At 40.8% G+C, this 18,954-nt stretch overlaps 1 protein-coding gene across 2 annotated transcripts in view; it reads left to right on the forward strand.

Annotated features, from left to right (window-relative positions):
• The window catches only part of CRMP1 (collapsin response mediator protein 1), a 51,557-nt gene extending 33,594 nt beyond the window's left edge, over window positions 1-17,963 (forward strand). Inside the window, exons 7-14 of one of the 2 annotated variants that reach the window (XM_074904499.1) lie at window positions 1,008-1,076; window positions 3,102-3,222; window positions 4,292-4,448; window positions 8,974-9,115; window positions 10,707-10,877; window positions 12,116-12,295; window positions 14,861-15,026; window positions 16,775-17,963. In XM_074904499.1, coding sequence (XP_074760600.1) covers window positions 1,008-1,076; window positions 3,102-3,222; window positions 4,292-4,448; window positions 8,974-9,115; window positions 10,707-10,877; window positions 12,116-12,295; window positions 14,861-15,026; window positions 16,775-16,866 — 1,098 coding nt within the window. In that variant the 3' untranslated portion in view covers window positions 16,867-17,963. The remainder of the gene's footprint in view (window positions 1-1,007; window positions 1,077-3,101; window positions 3,223-4,291; window positions 4,449-8,973; window positions 9,116-10,706; window positions 10,878-12,115; window positions 12,296-14,860; window positions 15,027-16,774) is intronic. The other variant, XM_074904500.1, reaches the window with a different exon arrangement.
• The last annotated feature ends 991 nt before the right edge of the window (window positions 17,964-18,954 follow it).

The raw sequence follows: 18,954 nt of genomic DNA on the forward strand, positions 1-18,954 counted from the left end.
TGAGCTTTTCACCCTCGGGGACCTGGGATCAAATATTTATTTGATGACACAGTAAAGTGTGTTTGGTAACTTCATTCTGGTCTCTAGGGGACATTTTTCTGTATCACAGAGTCATTATGTTTGTAAAACTCAGTTCATTAGAGACCTGTGGGCAGGGCAGGCCAGGGTCAGAGGTATATCAACAGCTCTGGTCCCACTCCTGCTCTGCTGGCAGACCCGGAACAATGGTTGAGCACCATTTTCTGCAAAAAGGGGAATTTATTCCAATACCACTTCTTGATCTTAAATTAAAAGATAGGGGAAGCTTTTTGTCTATTTTTAAAAAATTGTCTCACTGCTGTGAAGCTGAATAGCACAGATTTTTTCTGACAAACCCACACTGGTGTTAAGATGGTGTGGACATAGTGCCCTCACAACTAGAGGACACTGTTTTGCTTTCATGAAAACATATTTTTAGTGATTCATTCTGCAGAAAAAAAGTGTTACAGAAAACCAGATGCCAAAGGCAAGAGACTTTATTTGATGAAGCGTCAGCCATGCTAAAAGTTCAAGGAAGGTAACAGTGCTTCATGGATTTCAGCCAGAGAGGAACCTGTGCAAGTAAAGAAAGAATTGCAGGCTGGAAATACCCCTAATTACTTTTGTATATTGATTGAAGCCTGTTCCTTGGGTTGATGTCTTGGTATCAAGTAAGACTTTCTGGAGGGCAGAGGAGATTTCTGATGGTGCAGCCCAATGGCTTGAGGCATAAATGTGCTCTATCACACTGCAGAGACAAATACTCCCCTGAAATCTGTGCTGGCTGCACAGAGCAGACACTGGGGTGACATGGGACCAGTTTAGAGCTAGTGTTTTCAGTTCTCCTCCCCAGCAGCAGGCTTACGCAGCTGCATTTACACAGACAAAAAAGGAGCACTCAGACAATGTGGCTGTTAATCTCCCAGAGGATGCCTGGTGCAAGGGTCTCATCCTGGTGTGGTCGTCAGCATTTATCTCTTACGTTGCAGGAACAAAAGCGTATCCTGGAGATGGGAATCACTGGACCTGAGGGACATGCCCTGAGCAGGCCAGAGGAGGTAAGAGACTTCACTCATTTTATCGTTCATGGAAATATTTTGTTGAGCATGTAGTATTGCAGCTTGGCTTCTGTATGTGCAGATGATAGATGGGTGTGTGGGGGAAGGCAACAGTCTGCATCTCCCACAGCCTCTTCCAGTACTATTCAAAGCCTTGAAAAGTCCAGGCACCTTTCAGCTTGTTTGTTTGCCTGAAATACCCTTTTGCTGCTGCAGCAGATGTGTTCCGTCTGTCTGGGAATGCACATGTCCTTTTACACTCAGGAGTTGCAGCTCCAACTGCCCCGGGCACAGGCGTGCATGGTTTTTTTGAGCATGACCCTTGTGATTTGATATATGCGGACAAAAAAAAAGGGCTTATCAGGGTAAAAATCAGCAGTGCAGCTTGTGAGTTAGGCTTTGGAGTAACCATTAAAACGCTTTGGCCGAAAACCTCCTATAAGATGCATGTGTACATATATACCACGCATATGTATATGTCCACAAATAAATCTTAGTTTATGTCAGCAGATATATTTGTAGTAGAAATGGCGGCTGTAGAAATATGTGAGAATGGAATGATGCTGCAAGGCAGCTCATTTTATGCAACTCTCCTACAATAAAAACCGGGCTCTGGCATGGTTCATCTTGGCCATCTGGAAAGGGTTTCTTTAATGAGGAGGAAAAGGTGGAGACATGTGGATGCCCCTTAATGTACACAGTTCAGACCGTTAATGGGATTATGGAGGGCGGTAGTGGGAAGTGACTGCTTTCCTTGAAGACTAAAGAGACAAGGTCCTTGGGATTTGAGGCAAAACTTGAAGCAATTGTTGTGGTTTGCAGATCTTTATATAACTTCTCCCCAAGGCGAAAAGAATCAGCTTAATTGGTCACATTCTTCTTATTGAACTGTTTATGTACTTTTTCATTTTGTTGTTTAACTTCCACCTAAATGATTCTAAAAGAATAGGGTTGTTTCCTTTTAATGAGAACAAGGGCTTAAGGAAAATTTGCATTTACACTTTCCAGAAAGGGATTTTGCATCTTTCTGACCATGCATCTGACCACCTCAGTCCCAGCACTGAGATACAGAGGTCCTTTCCTCCTTCTCTGGTCTTCTCTGGATGCGTTTGGGGTTTCCAGAGCAAATGTTGTCCTAGGACAACCTGAAGTGACAGGTTGTGATTTAAGAAAAAACATTTCACAAAACTGAAGAATTAAGCCGCGTGGTTTTGGAAGGGCTAAGTGGCCCTTTTCTAGGACAACTCTTGGACAGAAATTTTTGTACCATCAAGTCAGTATTTTCAGTCACCACAGATTTTTAGGTATTAAAATGTCGATACTATCAGTCCGTCTGGACAGGAGGTATAAAACTGATGACTGGGGAGAGGAGTCTCCAGAGCTGCTGGGAAACACTGTTCCTCTGTCTGAAGATGACTGCTTTGTGTGCCTACGTCCCAGGTGGCCCCCTGAGAGGAAATTGCCTTTACACTTGCTGACAGAGGAGACTTGCTGGGTGATACTTCAAAGGCTTTTATGGATTATGGGATAAATTCAGTCCGTAATGCTGAAGTTGCTGTTAGAAAATACATTCACTGTCATCCTTATGTAAAGATTGCATAGGGTAAGGTGCCAGGGAGAGCTCAGCCGTCGTCTCTGTGCGGGGTTAATGTTTCTTTGCTTTGTTCTCCTTCCAACTACAGGGTAGAAGTCTGAAGCAGAAAAGAGGGTGTGGGGGTGGTAAGGAAGAGCCCCATCAGCTTCTTGGATGTGACTTTTCCTGGGGTTCAGGGAGTCAGGGAGCTGTATTTGTGCTGGGGCAGCTGTACTCTGTTAGTGAGTACAGCCTGGATGTGGTTACTCCTAATGTGAAGTGTCTGAGATTGGATCAGCTCCCTGTTTCCCAGTACTGCATCTCTATGGAAAAAGCAGACTCAACCCCCGAGGAGTTGTTGCTAAACAGTGAGAAACATGGCTCAGTCCTCCAGTTCATCTTTTCTTCAGTCTGCTTTTACAGTTAACATTTTTCCTCCTTGTTTTCCTCAGCTTGAAGCAGAAGCAGTTTTCCGTGCCATCACCATTGCCAGTCGAATAAACTGCCCAGTGTATATCACCAAGGTGATGAGCAAGAGTGCAGCTGATATCATTGCACTGGCCAGAAAGAAAGGTAACAGACTTCCTTTTCTCTCAAAAATGCTTTTTTTTTTTTTTAATAGAAGCTCAGTGGAAAGACCTGTACATCTTGACCCAAATCACAAGATATAGGGAGAGGTTACCAAAGAATGGTACATCACAGACTCCAGATATTTACAGCTGGGAAAGATGAGGTGAAATCCTACATTTTTCAGTTGAGAAACTCACCAGACTCTGTCCCCTTGAAGACTGTGTTGTAATTCTTTCTCATCCTGCCTTCCCTTTTACTTTTCCCTTAGACTGCTGTATCTCTGTTCATGGGAGGGAGATATTTTATTCCTGTTATTCCTAATACCCTAATTCAGGGTACTGCCCTCTGAGGGGTGGCTTGGGCAGTGAACCTGCTGTTAGAGATGCCTTGTGTGTGTTCCTGGCCTTGCTGCTGGAGGTTGACCCTGTCAGAGGTGCACTGGGGACATGTGGGGATTGATACTGCTTGCTGGGGCCATGGAGCAATCCAAGTTACAAGGCACCCAAAAGGGACTTGTGAGCCTGGAGACAGCCGCTTTCGAAACTGCATTTGCAAGTCAGGACCGTTCTGCTGGCTGGTGCTACAAAGCGTGTGAGCAATATGGAAAAGCCAAAGAGCAAAATATCATCTTGGTATTTGTATTCTTGGAGACTTGGAGTATGGTGCTGGGGACCATATGCTGCTATCTGATGGTGCTGTGCCCAACCTGGGAGTAGTAAAAAGGCATCTGTCTGCTGGAGCCCATCCTCCACCTTAATGCCGTCCGAAGTGGAGCAATGTAGAGAACATGGCTGTGATTAAAACAGTACAAATTAAAACCAGATCTGAACTGTCTCCTTCTGGATTAGAAAGGGAGCTTTGTAAATAGGCTGATCAAAAGCATGTGTAGCTCAGAGAGCCTCCTGATTAATTTTTTATCATACAGACAAAGCCAGGGCTGCTTAATTTTCTGGGAGCTACACTGGCCCTGTAGCAATGCATAATTATAGATGACTGCATGCAGCAAGCAGTATAATGTGCTGAAGAGAGAGTCAATTGTAATCAGTTCCTGTATATCCTTGCTTTCTCCAAGGTCCCCTTGTTTTTGGAGAGCCGATCACTGCCAGCTTGGGGACAGATGGGACACATTACTGGAGCAAAAACTGGGCCAAGGCTGCAGCTTTCGTGACTTCGCCACCTCTAAGCCCTGATCCTACCACTCCAGATCACTTAAATTCGCTCTTAGCATGGTAAGAAAGACCTTCATATTTTTTATAGGCTAACGATCAGGCAAGTGCAAAAAACAAATAGGATGAAGCATCTAGGGATCAGCTCAGTTTTGTTTAGACCAATCACATACAGGAGGAGGGATGTAGAAAGTGCGTGATGGCTATATTCCTATGTTTAGGCTGCCAGGTGAGCAGGCATGGGCTCTCCAGCTCCTGGTTAGCATGATAGAGGGGGAACTGCTGGCTATTCAGGAATTAATTATTTTTCTTTCTGCTTCTGAAGTAATTCCTAGTTGTACAGCTGGATAGTCTTTAGCACAGGACTTCAAACTGGCTTTCTCCATAGTTCTCTGTTTTTTCCACCTAAATGGTTAATATATGATCGGATGACATCCTCACCATCCAGAATAAGCAACAGCCTGGTGGATAGACCCCCATCTGTGAAAACAGACTTATTTTTAAGCCTTGGTCATATCTGGCAAGCACAGCTCCTGAAATCAGGGTTGTACCTGAATGCAGAGATATGTGGAGGCTAGAAAACTTTCCTGTTGTAGTTTTTGTCAAAGCTGGTGCAGGGCTGTAAGCTGTGAGCACTTTTGAGAAGTAGGCTCTCCTAAACTAAATTTTAAGTGTTTGTAGCAGAGTTCAGTGGCTTTAGCTTCAGTGTATTGAAAACTTCTGACTTGGTAGTTTGCCTTCATCTGGGATGGACCAAAATCATGTAAGTTTACTTGTATTTAGTTCTTACAGCCCTGTTTTTACTTCTAGTTTGCGTTGTGTCTTTATAGGTTCCAGGGTCCTCAGGCTGGAAGACAGCAAAGATAAGAGGTACATATAGAGAAGGCATGTCAGGCAGGAGAAAGAGGTCAGAGCAGATTACAAAGGAGACTTTCAGGGACCCAGGTGGAGACAGGCTGCTGACTAGAGGCCATCACTTGACAGGTTAAGGGTATGGGCTGACTGTCAGGTTGGCAGGGAGAGGGTTATCACTAGAGAGATGAAAGGAATGTGGACAGCAGAGGGAGAAGTGTCTTTCTCATATAGAAAAGAAGACATCAGCAATGCCTTGACAGCAACCCAGACTGTAAACCCATCCCTGAAAGTATTTTCTGCCTGTAGCCAACTGTGGGTCTTCTTTAGCTTAAGCAAAAGACCATCTGCTTTGAAATGATACAGAAATTCACAGCTGAAATCCCACCAGGACAGATTGCTAGTGCTGGAGTGAGGAACTCAACTTACCATTCAAAACCTTATTTAGTGCATGTGGTGGCACTCGTCTCATCTGCTGCCTCCCCTTGCTAGGGTTTCCAGTGCTCTGGACAGAGCAGTAAAATTTGAACCCTAAAAGTGACCCACTGGTCTTTGGAAAATGTTTTCCTCCTGAGATTAGTTTTCCACAGGCTGTATGGCAGGCAGTGCCAGGGTGGCTGGTAATACAAGGCCCCTGCATGTGTAATTCAGGCTTGGGCAGAGCTGCCCTTTAGGTGGATGGGCACACATGTGCGATGGGAAGCTGCCATCAGTCAGTGCCACTGCTGCAGTATGCACACATCTTTCCTTGCACACGGTGGGTCAGGTTGTGGAGTCCACCAAACCCAGATTTTAGCTCAGCTGCCCTAATGATGCTGCACGGACAGCACTATTAATGAATGAACAGTTGAGCTCCGAGTTACATGTGGTTCTGTTAAGAATATTCAGGAATTTGTTCTGTTGTGACGGTCTGATGGCAGAAATGATTTTCCATAATTGAGCTTTCTGTTTCTTAAAATAAGGACAAGGAAGAAGAACTATTTTTCTAGTCTCATCCATCACTATCAGCACTGTAAGGAGTGAAGCTCATTGTGTGAGGGTAAGGCTCTTAGCCAGCACATGTGAATATGTATCAAAATGTTTGGCTCTTTACTCTATCAGACATGGCTATATGTTTCCTAGAAGAGAGTGCCAAAATAATAGTATGTGGGTCAAAACAGATTAGCTAAAATAGTAAAAGAATTTTTAGAACTGGAATCCAAATAATGACTTTTTTTAACACTAACATCAGAAAGACAAACCGAGGAGTCACAGAAGTTTCATTATCCTCCAAGCATGCAAAAATGGCTTTTTTTTCCTAGTGGCTTAAAATTCTAGATCTTAAATGACAGCAGCTTAGCCTGCTTTCAGTTTTAATACTTTAAACCTATACTGTGAAACTAAAAAAAGAACTGTATATTTTATCAGTCTGTCATGCATTTGTGGGGAATTTTATGCAAGGATGATGGTAAAGATAGTCTTTTGGTTTTCTATTACACTGTTCATTAGGAGACCAGTATTTTACGTTCATGAAAAAATCCTGACAACATCTTCCTCTGCAAGTACACAGCATAGTGCTTGTGCTGTTTTCCACAGAAAATGTTGATTTTTCACTGAAAAGCTGAATGTATAAAAATCCAGCATGTGTCATGGGATTGACAGATTGGTTTTACCTCATGAGGTTTGGTCATTGTTTCATCTGTGGGCCATGCAGCTGAGGTAGCTTTCATCTTCTATGGTGTACTGCTGCATTGTTGCTGCTGCATTATTGCTGCTGTGATAGGCCATTTCTTCTGAACTAGAGATGTGAGATCTTGGTGCTTCATGGAAGATGTAACCTGCCATGAAAGCGTTGGTTTTGGTGAAAGATAAGATGATGAGATATTGATGTGGCATTTAAACATACACGTATGTCCACTGTTAATTCCCGCCACTCCCTCTTTTGGAGATGTTTTCTGTGGTGATCCCTTCTTGTCTCTCAGTTTTTTAGTTGATCTGATGCTCACCCCCCATTTGGCAGTAGAGAATATCTAGACAGTAGCAGTGCCTGTGTGGTTAACCAGGAGGTGTTGGGCAGCTTTCAAGTGACATGCTTCAGCTTCAGAAGTCTTCTGTTGACTAGACTGGGGAGTGTGGTAGATGTCATTAAATGTCATTAAATGTCAGAGGAGAGGAAAAATGGCGTTCAGAGGAAGCAACTCCTTTTTATCGTTCAAGTGTAAGAATTAATAGCATGATGCAAGAAGGGCAGCATAACCTCAAGGAAATGGGCCGTGATACAGGGCCTGGCTGTGACATTCATGTTTTTCATGGTTGTGTTCATCCGAGTGCAGAAAAGAGAGAGAGGGTAAGCCACAAGAAGCTTAGCTGACAGAAGAGCATCAGAAAGAAAGAAATGGCATTGCAATCTTCTGACTTTATTGGTGTGTTAAAATAAATGAATGTTTAACTGATGGATTTGGTTTAATCCTATGAAGTAACACCAAGCAGTCATTAATGATTGGGAATAACTGATACATAGCTGCCTTTTCACTGTGGAATACAAGAGTTTGGCTTCTGCTAAAAACTGGATGGATGTATGTATGTATGGATGGATGGATGGATAGGTGTGAGCATGGTGAAGAACCAAAGAAGAGGCCAAAGGTTCTTCTCTGACTGTTAGCAATCGTTAGGGCTGGGAGCCCAGAAAATTGCATTACAATTATTGATGTGTAATGCTTTTTTTCCTCTTTATTTGGATGTTTTTTAGCTTGCTGGAATCTAAATTTATAGGCCAGAATCATTCAGATGTTTCAGAGTTGGAACTCACGGAATCGGTTAAAGAAAAGGATGACAGGCTCTTGGGGACATGGCCCTTCTGGAGTGATGGAAGAGAAATCATAATGTTAATGTTTTAATGTGCTTGACTCATGTGGTCTTAATAAAGACTTTAAAATACTATCTGTTTCCTGTGGATATTGAAGAACCTGTCTTCTTTTTTGTCTTTTTTGCAATATTCTGCATATTGGTTACATTCTGCCTCCTTATTCCCAAGAGCAGCTGTGATCCATTTGTCTCTGAAAAACGAAAATTTCTCTAAGCTGAAAAAAGCAACTTCTTAAATAAAAGTTTTATTATTTAGTAGCTCTTTTACTCCATGCTTATTTCTGTGTAAGACCTCTAAGTTAGATAAATCCAGAGTACATGTTTGATTTGCACTATGCTTCTCTTTGTTTAATTAGAGTACCTAATGAAAAATTCTCCTTCCTTTTTTAGTTTCATGGTTTTGTTTTGGAAGGTCAGACAAGAAATATTTGTGTAAGCATTGCAAAAAAAATATATCTGCAGGGGAGAAATGCAGGGAAACAGGCTTGATGATCATGACTTTGCGTTGTAAAATTTGCCATTATTTTTCAACATCATTGTGAATTAATTTATCTTGAGGATGGCAGACATTTCATACAAGCTTCCGATCGTTTCCTTAATCCTACAGTAATCCTTTGTCCTGGTTAGTGGGTTTGTGCCTGATCTTTGTTGATAAGCAGCCTGAAACCCAAGAGGGCTGTAATCTGGGTGTTCGGGGTGCCCCGGGGTAAAGTGGAGATGTCCAATGCCATTGTTGCTTTTCAGTGATCTGTAGCCAACATGTAAAGGCTGCTGACTGATTTACAGCCTGTGCCTCTGCTGTGTAGGCTTGAAAAGTCCATTCACAGCTAGTCTGAGACCAAGGTAACCTTGGTGATGCCTGGTCTAAACCTTTGGTTTGTTAACTCCACAGTGGGGACCTGCAGGTGACGGGAAGTGGACACTGCCCATACAGCACTGCCCAGAAAGCCATTGGAAAGGACAACTTCACTATGATTCCTGAAGGGGTCAATGGAATTGAAGAAAGAATGACTGTTGTCTGGGACAAGGCAGTAGTAAGTAATTGCTTACTTTTATGAACCAAAAAGAAATTGAGTGTTGGCTCAGTAATGCAAGCCAGGAGACTTTTGGCCAATACTTAAGTGACTTTCTAATACATTTCTGAGAACTCCCTGAGAGAGCGCTGCTACGAGGTGAATTGTTCATTTCAAAAACCTTCTCCAGTTTTATAAGCTCAGGGCTGTGTTTCACTTTTGACATTGCATCCCTGTGGCTTCACAGACTCCACCGCTTGGTTTTCCAGTTGTGTCAGAGTGGATGCTTCTCAGAGGTGCAGGATCTGGAGCAGTTTAATGGTTTTGAAGTGGTACCCATATAAATGTGATGAATAGATTGTTTGAATTTGGGAAGTGTCTCATCATTTCTGAAAAATTACAAATGGATGACAGCCGAGCCTGAGGCTAGATGATAAAATGCTTTGAAGGAGAACATTCCATGTAATTCATACTGGCATATTTTGCGATGGGGTGCCAGTATAAGCTAGCAGTTTTTTGATGGTTCCATGGATCCTGATATATAATGGTATTCTCCCTCCATTGTCCGTATTCACGTAGTCACCCATTCACACACACTCACACCCATTACCTTACATTTCATTGCGCTCAAATGCATACTGCAAACTGGGAAGTGGTAGTATTTACAGCACTCTCATGAGCACTTCTCTCAGACTGTTTAATAAGCACTATCTTCAGGGACTGCTACTGAGATTCCAAGCACAGAAGCAGCATCAGGTATCAGCCAAGGAGGAGCAAAGCAGGGAAGCAAGCAAAAGGCAGGCAGCCAGTGATATTCCTTTTTTGTTACTCCCACAAAAGGAAGAAGCTGCAGCAAGGACTGCAACACGTGATTTACAGGTGGTAATATTCAGTCCTGCACACCGAGTACCTTATATTTTGCAAATCTCATGTTTTACCAGGCAGGAAATAAGTGTTTATTTAATATTAAAATATTTGGCACTGCTGTTCTTCCTTGGAACATTGTTCTTGCTTATTGCCAGGGAAGACCCCAAAATACACTGCTGAGAAAGCAAAATGCTGTTGTGTACAGCTGTTATTAAGCCATCACTGACTGTATAAAAAGTTCAATTGGTGGTGACATTTCTCCAGTCAAGGACTTTATAATTGGCATTGTATTACTTAGATATATAGGCTTGGTAGTACTAATAATAGAATGGAGTTAATTAGCAAGAAATGTTTCTAAGAGTCTGAATCTTGATCTTTTATTTAATCTTGTAATACTCACATAAGTTCCTCTGTTTTAAAATTGTTAAATAAATGGAAATTACTAGGACCAGCAACAAAACACACTTAGCCATCATCAGTGTGTAGAGAAAGGGACCTTGGATAACTGAGCCACTTGATGGTTTTATTGGCTATTCTTTGGGATGCCAGGAGTAACACATTCATTTATTTATTTAAAACTCCCAAGTAATGTGCCTTGGATAAAGTCTTGCTTGATAACATTTTTCATTTAACATGACCGTATATATGAAGTACATGCTTTCCAATATCTTCCCAACTGTTCAATACTCTGATTAGTAAATCCCTATTTTATAAGCGTGTTTTGCTCAAATCATGTTGTCTTTAGGCCACAGGCAAGATGGACGAGAGCCAGTTTGTAGCTGTCACCAGCACCAATGCTGCCAAAATCTTTAATCTGTATCCAAGAAAAGGCCGGATTGCTGTAGGATCAGATGCTGATGTTGTTATTTGGGACCCTGATAAGGTGAAGACTATAACTGCTAAAAGCCATAAATCGGTAAGGAGAAAAGGAAAACCAGTAAGAAAAAAGAAATGCCACTGTTGTTTTTCAACTGTTGATCTAACTCATGTGAGCACCAAATACATGGGATATAGATGAGTGGGGTAACTGCCTACTCCTGTTCTGAAGTGGTAAAAGTTTCAGATGAAAGTATTGAAATCTTGCATTGGAAGAACTAGAATCAGGAAGGATTTCTTTTCTTTTTGCATATTGCACTATTTTTTGCATGCTGTGGCAGATTTGTAAATAGGTGTGAATCAGCAGCTCTGCAGCTGAGGTTAATAGAACTGTGATGATAAATTTTAAACCAACTCACTTTTTTTGCTTACCTGAAAAGCACGTGATACTATAAATTGCATGATTAAATCAACAATATTCTAAACTATGAGAGAGGATTAAGTATTTTGATAATACCACTCTGATCAGCTTCATGGTTGGGATTTTCTATTTAATTCAAAAGCTTTGCTGAATACTTCTCTGCCCTTAGTGCAGAGTAATAGTGACTCAGAGTCACTTCAATTGTGACCGTGACAGGTTTTATCTTATGTGTTGTCTATTTAAAAGTTGTTATCTTGTTGTTCAGTGCTTTGATCTTTTATATTGGGGAATTCTTCCAAAAGTTTTATTGTAAATCTGGTAATGTGGTTTATATGTTAAAGGCAAAAACCTTTAGAAACCTTTAAAAAGTAAGTTTAGGTGATTCAATTTCTCTTGTCTTGGGATCTCTCTGTATTTTCAAGAAAGTAATAATCACCTGCCCTTTGACAGTCATTCCCATTTAGATTCAGGCTCTCCTTGTCCTTTCTGGGCATTTTCAGACAGAAATACATGTGGTGGGTGGCCCCTTTCAAGTTCCCTTACACAGTCACAGCAGATGCATGGTGGGGCTGCATCCTCTGGGTGTCCAGCAGCTGAGTCACAGTTTTCCTTCTTATTAAGGCTATTGTACTTCTAGAGGCTCTGGTTAAATATGGCAAGTCCTCAGAAACAAATGAGATAAAGCCCTGATGAAAAGTGAGAAATGGAAAGAAAAAGTCTGATCTAGGAAAGTCTGATTGGAGACATTCTTTAGAATCATTTCACATCAAAATGTATTCCTTTTCCTTCAGACAAAAAATTGTATACACGTCTTAATGGCAGTTGTCTAAAACTATGACTGTAAATATGGATAATAAATTACTAGCTGAAAGAGATCTTGTACTGAACTTGTAGTGAGTATGTTGGTTTATCCTCAGGCCATTGAATACAACATCTTTGAAGGAATGGAGTGCCATGGTGCCCCACTCGTGGTCATAAGCCAAGGGAAGATTGTCTTTGAAGATGGAAATCTGCATGTAAATAAGGGAATGGGCCGCTTCATCCCTCGCAAACCTTTCCCTGAATATCTTTACCAGCGCATCAAAATCAGGAATAAGGTAGTATGTTGGATATTGTTTAATGTTCTTTCTAGCCATACCCTCTTGGAACCATAGTAGCACATGTTTTTTATTATTACTATACTAATATGAGACCATATCAGGTGGACTATATATGACTCGTTCAAAAAACGACCACAAAACTGGTTCCTGTGCAAGTGTGAACTGATGGAACTTAATTAACACTGTGAACTTCAGTGGGTAGAGTATATAGTTGCCAGTTGGACATAATTGCCTTATGTCCAGTTGTGCAGGCTTTTCAAGGGAAGTGGAATAGTGATAGAATTTACTTTTAGTTAAAATTCAGGAAAACAATAAAGCTTTTTGGGGGTGAGGGTTATCCAGAAGAGAAACAGCATTTTAAATTGTTACTGAGCTTTGCATACTGAACTGCCACACTGCAGGGAAGAAAAGCATGTAAGCTAGAGATACTCATATTTGGCATCTCTGAACTGTTGGTGCATTTGCAGAGCTGAGTATTAGCAGCATTCACAGGTTAGAAAACTTTTCTCTTATGTTTAGTAAAAAGTTTGGGAAATGTCCAGGATTAAGACTGGTCACTTCTGGGTTTGAATTATATCAGTACTCCTCTGTTGAAAACAAATCGGCTTGACACTAGTTTGGGGTTATTTGGAAAGTGCTTCAGCCACTGAGCAATAAAGTCACTGTGTGAGAACAAGTAACAAGACAAATTGACTAAAACTCATCTTTTCTTCAGCCAAGCATATATCATATCCTGTGAGGGTGGCAGCTGAAATTAAGTCTACAAGCAGGTTGATAGTTTTTATCTTTAATCATTTGTTATACAAATTCTGGCAAGCTGTGGGATACAGAAGGTCTGCACTTCTAATGAGATAAGGCACTGTAAAAATCAAGTGCACATGCAGAAGTTCTGCAAACTACCAATCAGTATTGCACTTCTTTAACATTATCCACTTAGATGACATGAGCCTTCTCTTCACACTTGCCTCTCAAGGGTTTAGCACATGGGAGTGCTATGTAAGTTAGTGACAATGTCATTTAAATACTGAAACCAACACTTTAAAAACAAATATTGGAGAGTGGTGTCTTATACCAGGAGTTTGCACAAAAGTAACCGGGCTACGTAACCTGCGTCTTGCAAGTGGGCCTGGATTTTGGGAAAGACCTTCATAGATACTGGGAGAGATCTGCAGAAGGCGAAGAAAGGGACTGATTATTTTTGCTCTTGCAGCTCCCTCTGCTGCCTGCCGAGAGGAAGGGAGGTCAGATTCATGTCCATGTTTCTTTTTCCACTGTTTAATTTTATCAATTGGAAATATTTAGAAAAAACCCAATGATGGTCATATCAGCCACCATATGAATATGTCAGAGCAAAGGAATATGGAAAAAACATGTCAAACAAGGGGCTGCAAAGCTGTGACTGGCACAGGATAGCAGTATATATTTATCCCTGGAGCAAAGATGGCAGTATAAATTCCTGCCTTTGTGGGTCCCTGGAAGATAAATTCTTTGCTGTGATTGGCAGCTGCTCTCTTTTGGGCATTATTTTTGTCAGTGTGCGAGACAGTGGCTCTTCTGAGCCTGATGTCCCCGTTACTGAAAGCAAGGAAAATGCATTGATTTCTGTAAGAGCTGGATCAAAGCTCCATGCATAGTGTCCTTTCTATACGGTATTTCAATTTCACTGTTAACCTGTAGGGGAAATGATTCTAAAACAATAATCTTGTAAGTGACAGATTTCTGATCTTTTTGATGAGCTTTGAATTCGGCAATTAAATGGCTTCAGGCTCTTTCTGAAAACTAAAACTGTTTTTTTAAAATATTATTTTTTAGATTCCTGTGGTTTTAAGATCAGTGAAGCTGTTTTGATTGTCTGTTCTCATATTCCTTATAGGAACTGTACAGGAATAAAATATAGAGACCTCAAACTGAAATCAAAGCTCAAATGACAGATACTTTATTGACAAATAATGAAAGATGGGTCCCATGCCACAGTCTAGCATATAATTGCTTTTCTAGTTGATGACAAGAAGTGGAAAATTTTGAAATTTTAATTTAAAAATTGCCACCTCTTTTCAGTGAGTTCTAATAAAGATAATGAAATATCTGAAGGGGAGAAGCAGAGAAAATATTGCAACCAGTATAGTGGGTATCAGTCTTGCAACAACTGAAGTGGGATTGAGCAGCTGAATCAACCCTGCTGAATAGCCTCTGAATGGAGAGAAGCCATGGTGACTGATCTTACTTAAAATAAACATCTTAGGTCGGACCTGTTCTTTTGAATCCCATTTCTCCCATTCACTGTGAAGGAAGCCTAATAAGGATCTCTCTCATAATTTTTATATATATATATATATATATATATATATATATATATATATGTAAATGGAGAGAGGAAGCTTTATTTATAATTTTCTTTTTATATAAAGCAAACTGTAGCTTTGAGAGTATAGATCTGGTTTTACTTCAGCTAATGCAGAATATATCTCTGGACTCAGTGGTCTCTTCATATAGGCAGGAGTATCATTAGGGAGAATTATCAGAGCAATTAGTGTCTGGATATTTATTCTCCTCTTGATCTAGGTGGGAGGACTGCAAGGAGTCTCCAGAGGAATGTATGATGGGCCTGTGTATGAAATCCCAGCTACGCCAAAATATGCAACTCCCGCACCCTCAACTAAATCTTCCCCTGCCAAAAACCAGCCCCCACCAATCAGAAACCTCCATCAATCCAATTTTAGCTTATCAGGTAAGTCAGCCTGACTTGTCAGAAATGTTTTAAAGCCATGAGTATGGATTATTGATGCTAAATTTCAATTATACTTAGTTCTTTAATCAAATATGAAAGGATACTCACATACATGCATATACTTACATGTATGTATGTACATATATATATACATATATTTATGTATATATGTGGTTTTATACATTTTTTTCCCTAGGAACATTTTAAAAATTGCCAAATATTCATAATGTTTGCAATCTAAAATGTTTCTCTGCATACAGTCTTTTAATATTAATTCTCTGCCCATTACAGTTAGCTGAGGTCTCTGGTTGATGTGACTGAGGCCCCTTGGTGGTATGTACAGCTGATGGGACTTGGGTCTGGTGCAACCCATGTGGCTCAGACATCTCAGATTTTTTTCTTGCTGCATCACCAGAAACTGCTAGACTTGGAAAGCTCAACTGTCCTTGCTCATAGTTGGCAAACCATGTGCAGAAGCATTCCTGGGCAGATTAGAGTGTTTCTTGTCCCTTTGCTTTTGGTGTCCAAAACATTTTCCATGGTACATAAGAAACAGAAATCATCCTTTGGGGTTGTTAGAAATAATTCTTGTCATCTGAAGACAATTATAAGTGTGTCAAATCCTTATCCTTCAGATGAAGTCTACAGCCCAGTTGGTAAATTAAGTGTCTCCTTATGTTATAAAAGTCACTGGATTTTCTCCCCTGTCAGAGCCTATGGTGGAGTTTTCCTTCCTGACAGATCCTGTCTTTAGAAACTAAATGAAATTTCTGTAAGAAAGCCCAAGGAGAGCAAATATTTTAACATCCCTTCTAGTGAGTTGAAGCATATTTTTGCCCATACACCTGGGGCCATGGTGAGTATATGCAGATTCATAAAGCTATATAAAGCAAAACCAGTGCTTAGAAATTTGACCTCTTAATAAAAATAACCAGTAAGTGGGATTTTCATAAGCATTTAAAGCTGTGGTTTCACAGTCCACTGCTGGTTCTGATACTAGCAAGGCATCTAGTGGTATGAATTTGTTCCGAATCAGGCAAATGCATATTATTGTGTTTTTATAAAATTAAGCAGAACCAGAGACTACGATAGAATTTCAAATGATCCTGGCGTTTGTGGTAATCTTGCATTACCTTTAGGAAGCTGAGCATAATCAGACAATATTAGTCTGGCAGGAAGCTTGCTGTCACCTTTAGCTCAACCTGTCAACATTTTACAATGAAGTTTGAAGTGGGTGTGAGTTTACATAAGCTTAGTGCTCCTTTCCTCATGGATTTATGATAACTAACATCAGATTTACTGTACTGTTGACCCTCAACTCAGCAGGGACAGGTATTCTAAATCAATGAGGCAGGTTTGAAAAATCCTCTCTGCACGTTTTTGGGGTTTTTTGTAATTATAACAGTAATACTTTCTGTCAGGATCTGATCTTGCAAAGGGAACCCAGTCTGTAAGCTGTCATCCCTGCACAGACTCTTCTTCAAGTCACTGGAAAACAATTCCCCATGTATGGTGAACATCAGTCTGATCCGAAACCTTTAATCCTACACTTCTCACTGAAGACAGCTGGAGCTAGGCACAGGAATGTGCCTTGAAGGTCTGTTTAGCACTTCAGTCAGGGGTCTGGCCAAGAGACATCAGCTGGTGGTGGTGTGAGGGAAGCATAGCTGGAACTAGCCAGGTAAAATCTCACTGCTGATGGTTTATTCCTTTTCATAGCTTTGTTTCCTAATTTTCTGTTGTTGCAGGAGCTCAGATAGATGACAACAACCCACGCCGTACTGGCCACCGTATTGTGGCACCTCCTGGTGGTCGCTCTAATATTACCAGTCTTGGCTGAAAAACGATGATGGACAGAAACACAAGGATGAAGGATCATGGGAATAATGTCCGTTCCCTTCAATATCTGTGTTATCGAACCCACAGTTTTATTTGGTACTAATGGAAATAAAAAATGAAATGTCTTTCTTTTTTTGTATAGGAAGAGGTGATAATAGTGTGGTGTGTTTGCTTGGAACTACTTGCCTCACAATTGTGCTTTCATGCCATAGTCACCTTAAAGCATGGTGCTTCCATTGCCCCTTTAGTGACTACAGGTTTTAGCTTTGTCTCGTAACTGAATGATGGTTCCTTTGCACCCTTTCGCTGTATTAGAGTAGTTAATGCATGTTACTGAGTTATTTATGCAAGTTGCATTCTGTGAGTGAGTCCCTTTAGAACACATTGCCAACAATTGACTAGACACAATGCCAAGATTAATGTCTGTATTTGAGAAACACCACCAAAAACACTTATGAAGGAAGAAAATGGCCATCTTGGAAGTATGCAGTAGAGTAGTATAGGCAGCTTCTGTTTCATTTTTAATTTATTATAAACCCAAGAAGCACTTCTCTCAAGACACAGAAAATCATCGGGACACATAATGACAAATGGTCTCTGTAGCACCTGTCTTTTCCCACTCAATATGTTCCAAGTCTGTGTCCTTCTTGTTTCCATTTTAGACAGAGCCATAATTTACACATACCAATGCCATTGCCACCCCTGCAGGGATTTCTCCACCTGGGCAGTAGTGCTCTCCTTCCGCATGAGATTTTTGGTACTTACAGATAATCCAAGTTGCCGTCGGATTTTTAAACTTTTTTGTACAAAGTTTTTCCTTTGTAATCACATACATTTTTACTTACTCTACCGTATCAAGATCTACTAGTTGTGGTTCAATTTCTGAATTCAAAGCTTGTGAAATAAAGGAAATTAATTGATGGGTAAGCGTCTTCCTCTGCTTTCCAATGCTGTTACTCCATCATTGAAAATTTAGAATTGAGAAACTCGAAAGAAATTGTCTTTTAGGTTAACATCATGTGAAAGAATGAACATCCTTAGATCACAAGGTGTATTAAATGTCTAGATGTCTGCATATGCATACAACAGCATGCCATAATCTGTCTTAATTAAATAGAGCTCACAGTAAAAATGTACTTACTATTGACATTGCAGCTGTCTCAGTTTTGGCTAGATGAGACCTAAATTAGCTTTCTTCCAAGACCTTCAAGTCTGCATCTGATTTGCTTGAAATTGTAATTGACTGCTATCATCTTCATTTGTTGTACAGAACCAGTATGCCATGCTTCAGTTTGACCTAAGCTATATCTTACTTAATACTGGTTTTCTCTGCTGACTGAACTGGGACAGTGTTTAGGCATGGCATGAACAAGACCCACTGCAGGTAAAGTGAGGAAAGTGGACTTCAATTCTCACTTTCTATGAGAGTAAAGGAAATTCTTTCTCCTTGACTTTTTGACTCTGTCACAAACTATGTAAAGAAACCTTTTCCATCACTGTTTACTTATCTGATTGTGTTGCAGATGTGGTGGGAAGCAGTGGCTACAGTATAGGGTGGGGTGATAATTAAGAAGGTTACCAAAACACCTCCTCTTGGCCATGTGCCACTTCATCCTTGTCTATATCACAAAGGTGCCCCAGGAAAAGCCAGGCAGCAGCATGGTGCCAGTGGAACGGTTTTAACTATCTGTGATGGTTGACCACTTAGCACCCATTCATCCTTTCCATGCAGCAGTAAATGATGTTGGCACAGGGCATGCAGTGTGCGCCAGGTGCATGTGGCACATACAGCTTTTGGAAAGACCTACCTGAAGCTTGTCCTCTTACTCTGAGGCCAATATGCTATCACCTCCAACTTGCCTGGGAAAGGAACCGCTACCTTGGAAAACTCCCATTTTGGTCAGCTTGGTCTGAAAACTTGGCAGCAGAGCTGATCTGAATAGCTTTGGCTTTAGCTTTTTTGCTTTGGCTTTAGTCTGAACCAGTGAAGAAACACTGCAACTCAGCCTGCAGTGAAATGAATTGGTCACTCCCCCCCCCCCAAAAAAAAAGAAAAATAAAGCTTTTTAATGAACAACCCCTTATGCTA

Source organism: Athene noctua, chromosome 4 (genome assembly GCF_965140245.1).
Source record: "Athene noctua chromosome 4, bAthNoc1.hap1.1, whole genome shotgun sequence".
NCBI classification, from domain to species: domain Eukaryota; kingdom Metazoa; phylum Chordata; class Aves; order Strigiformes; family Strigidae; genus Athene; species Athene noctua.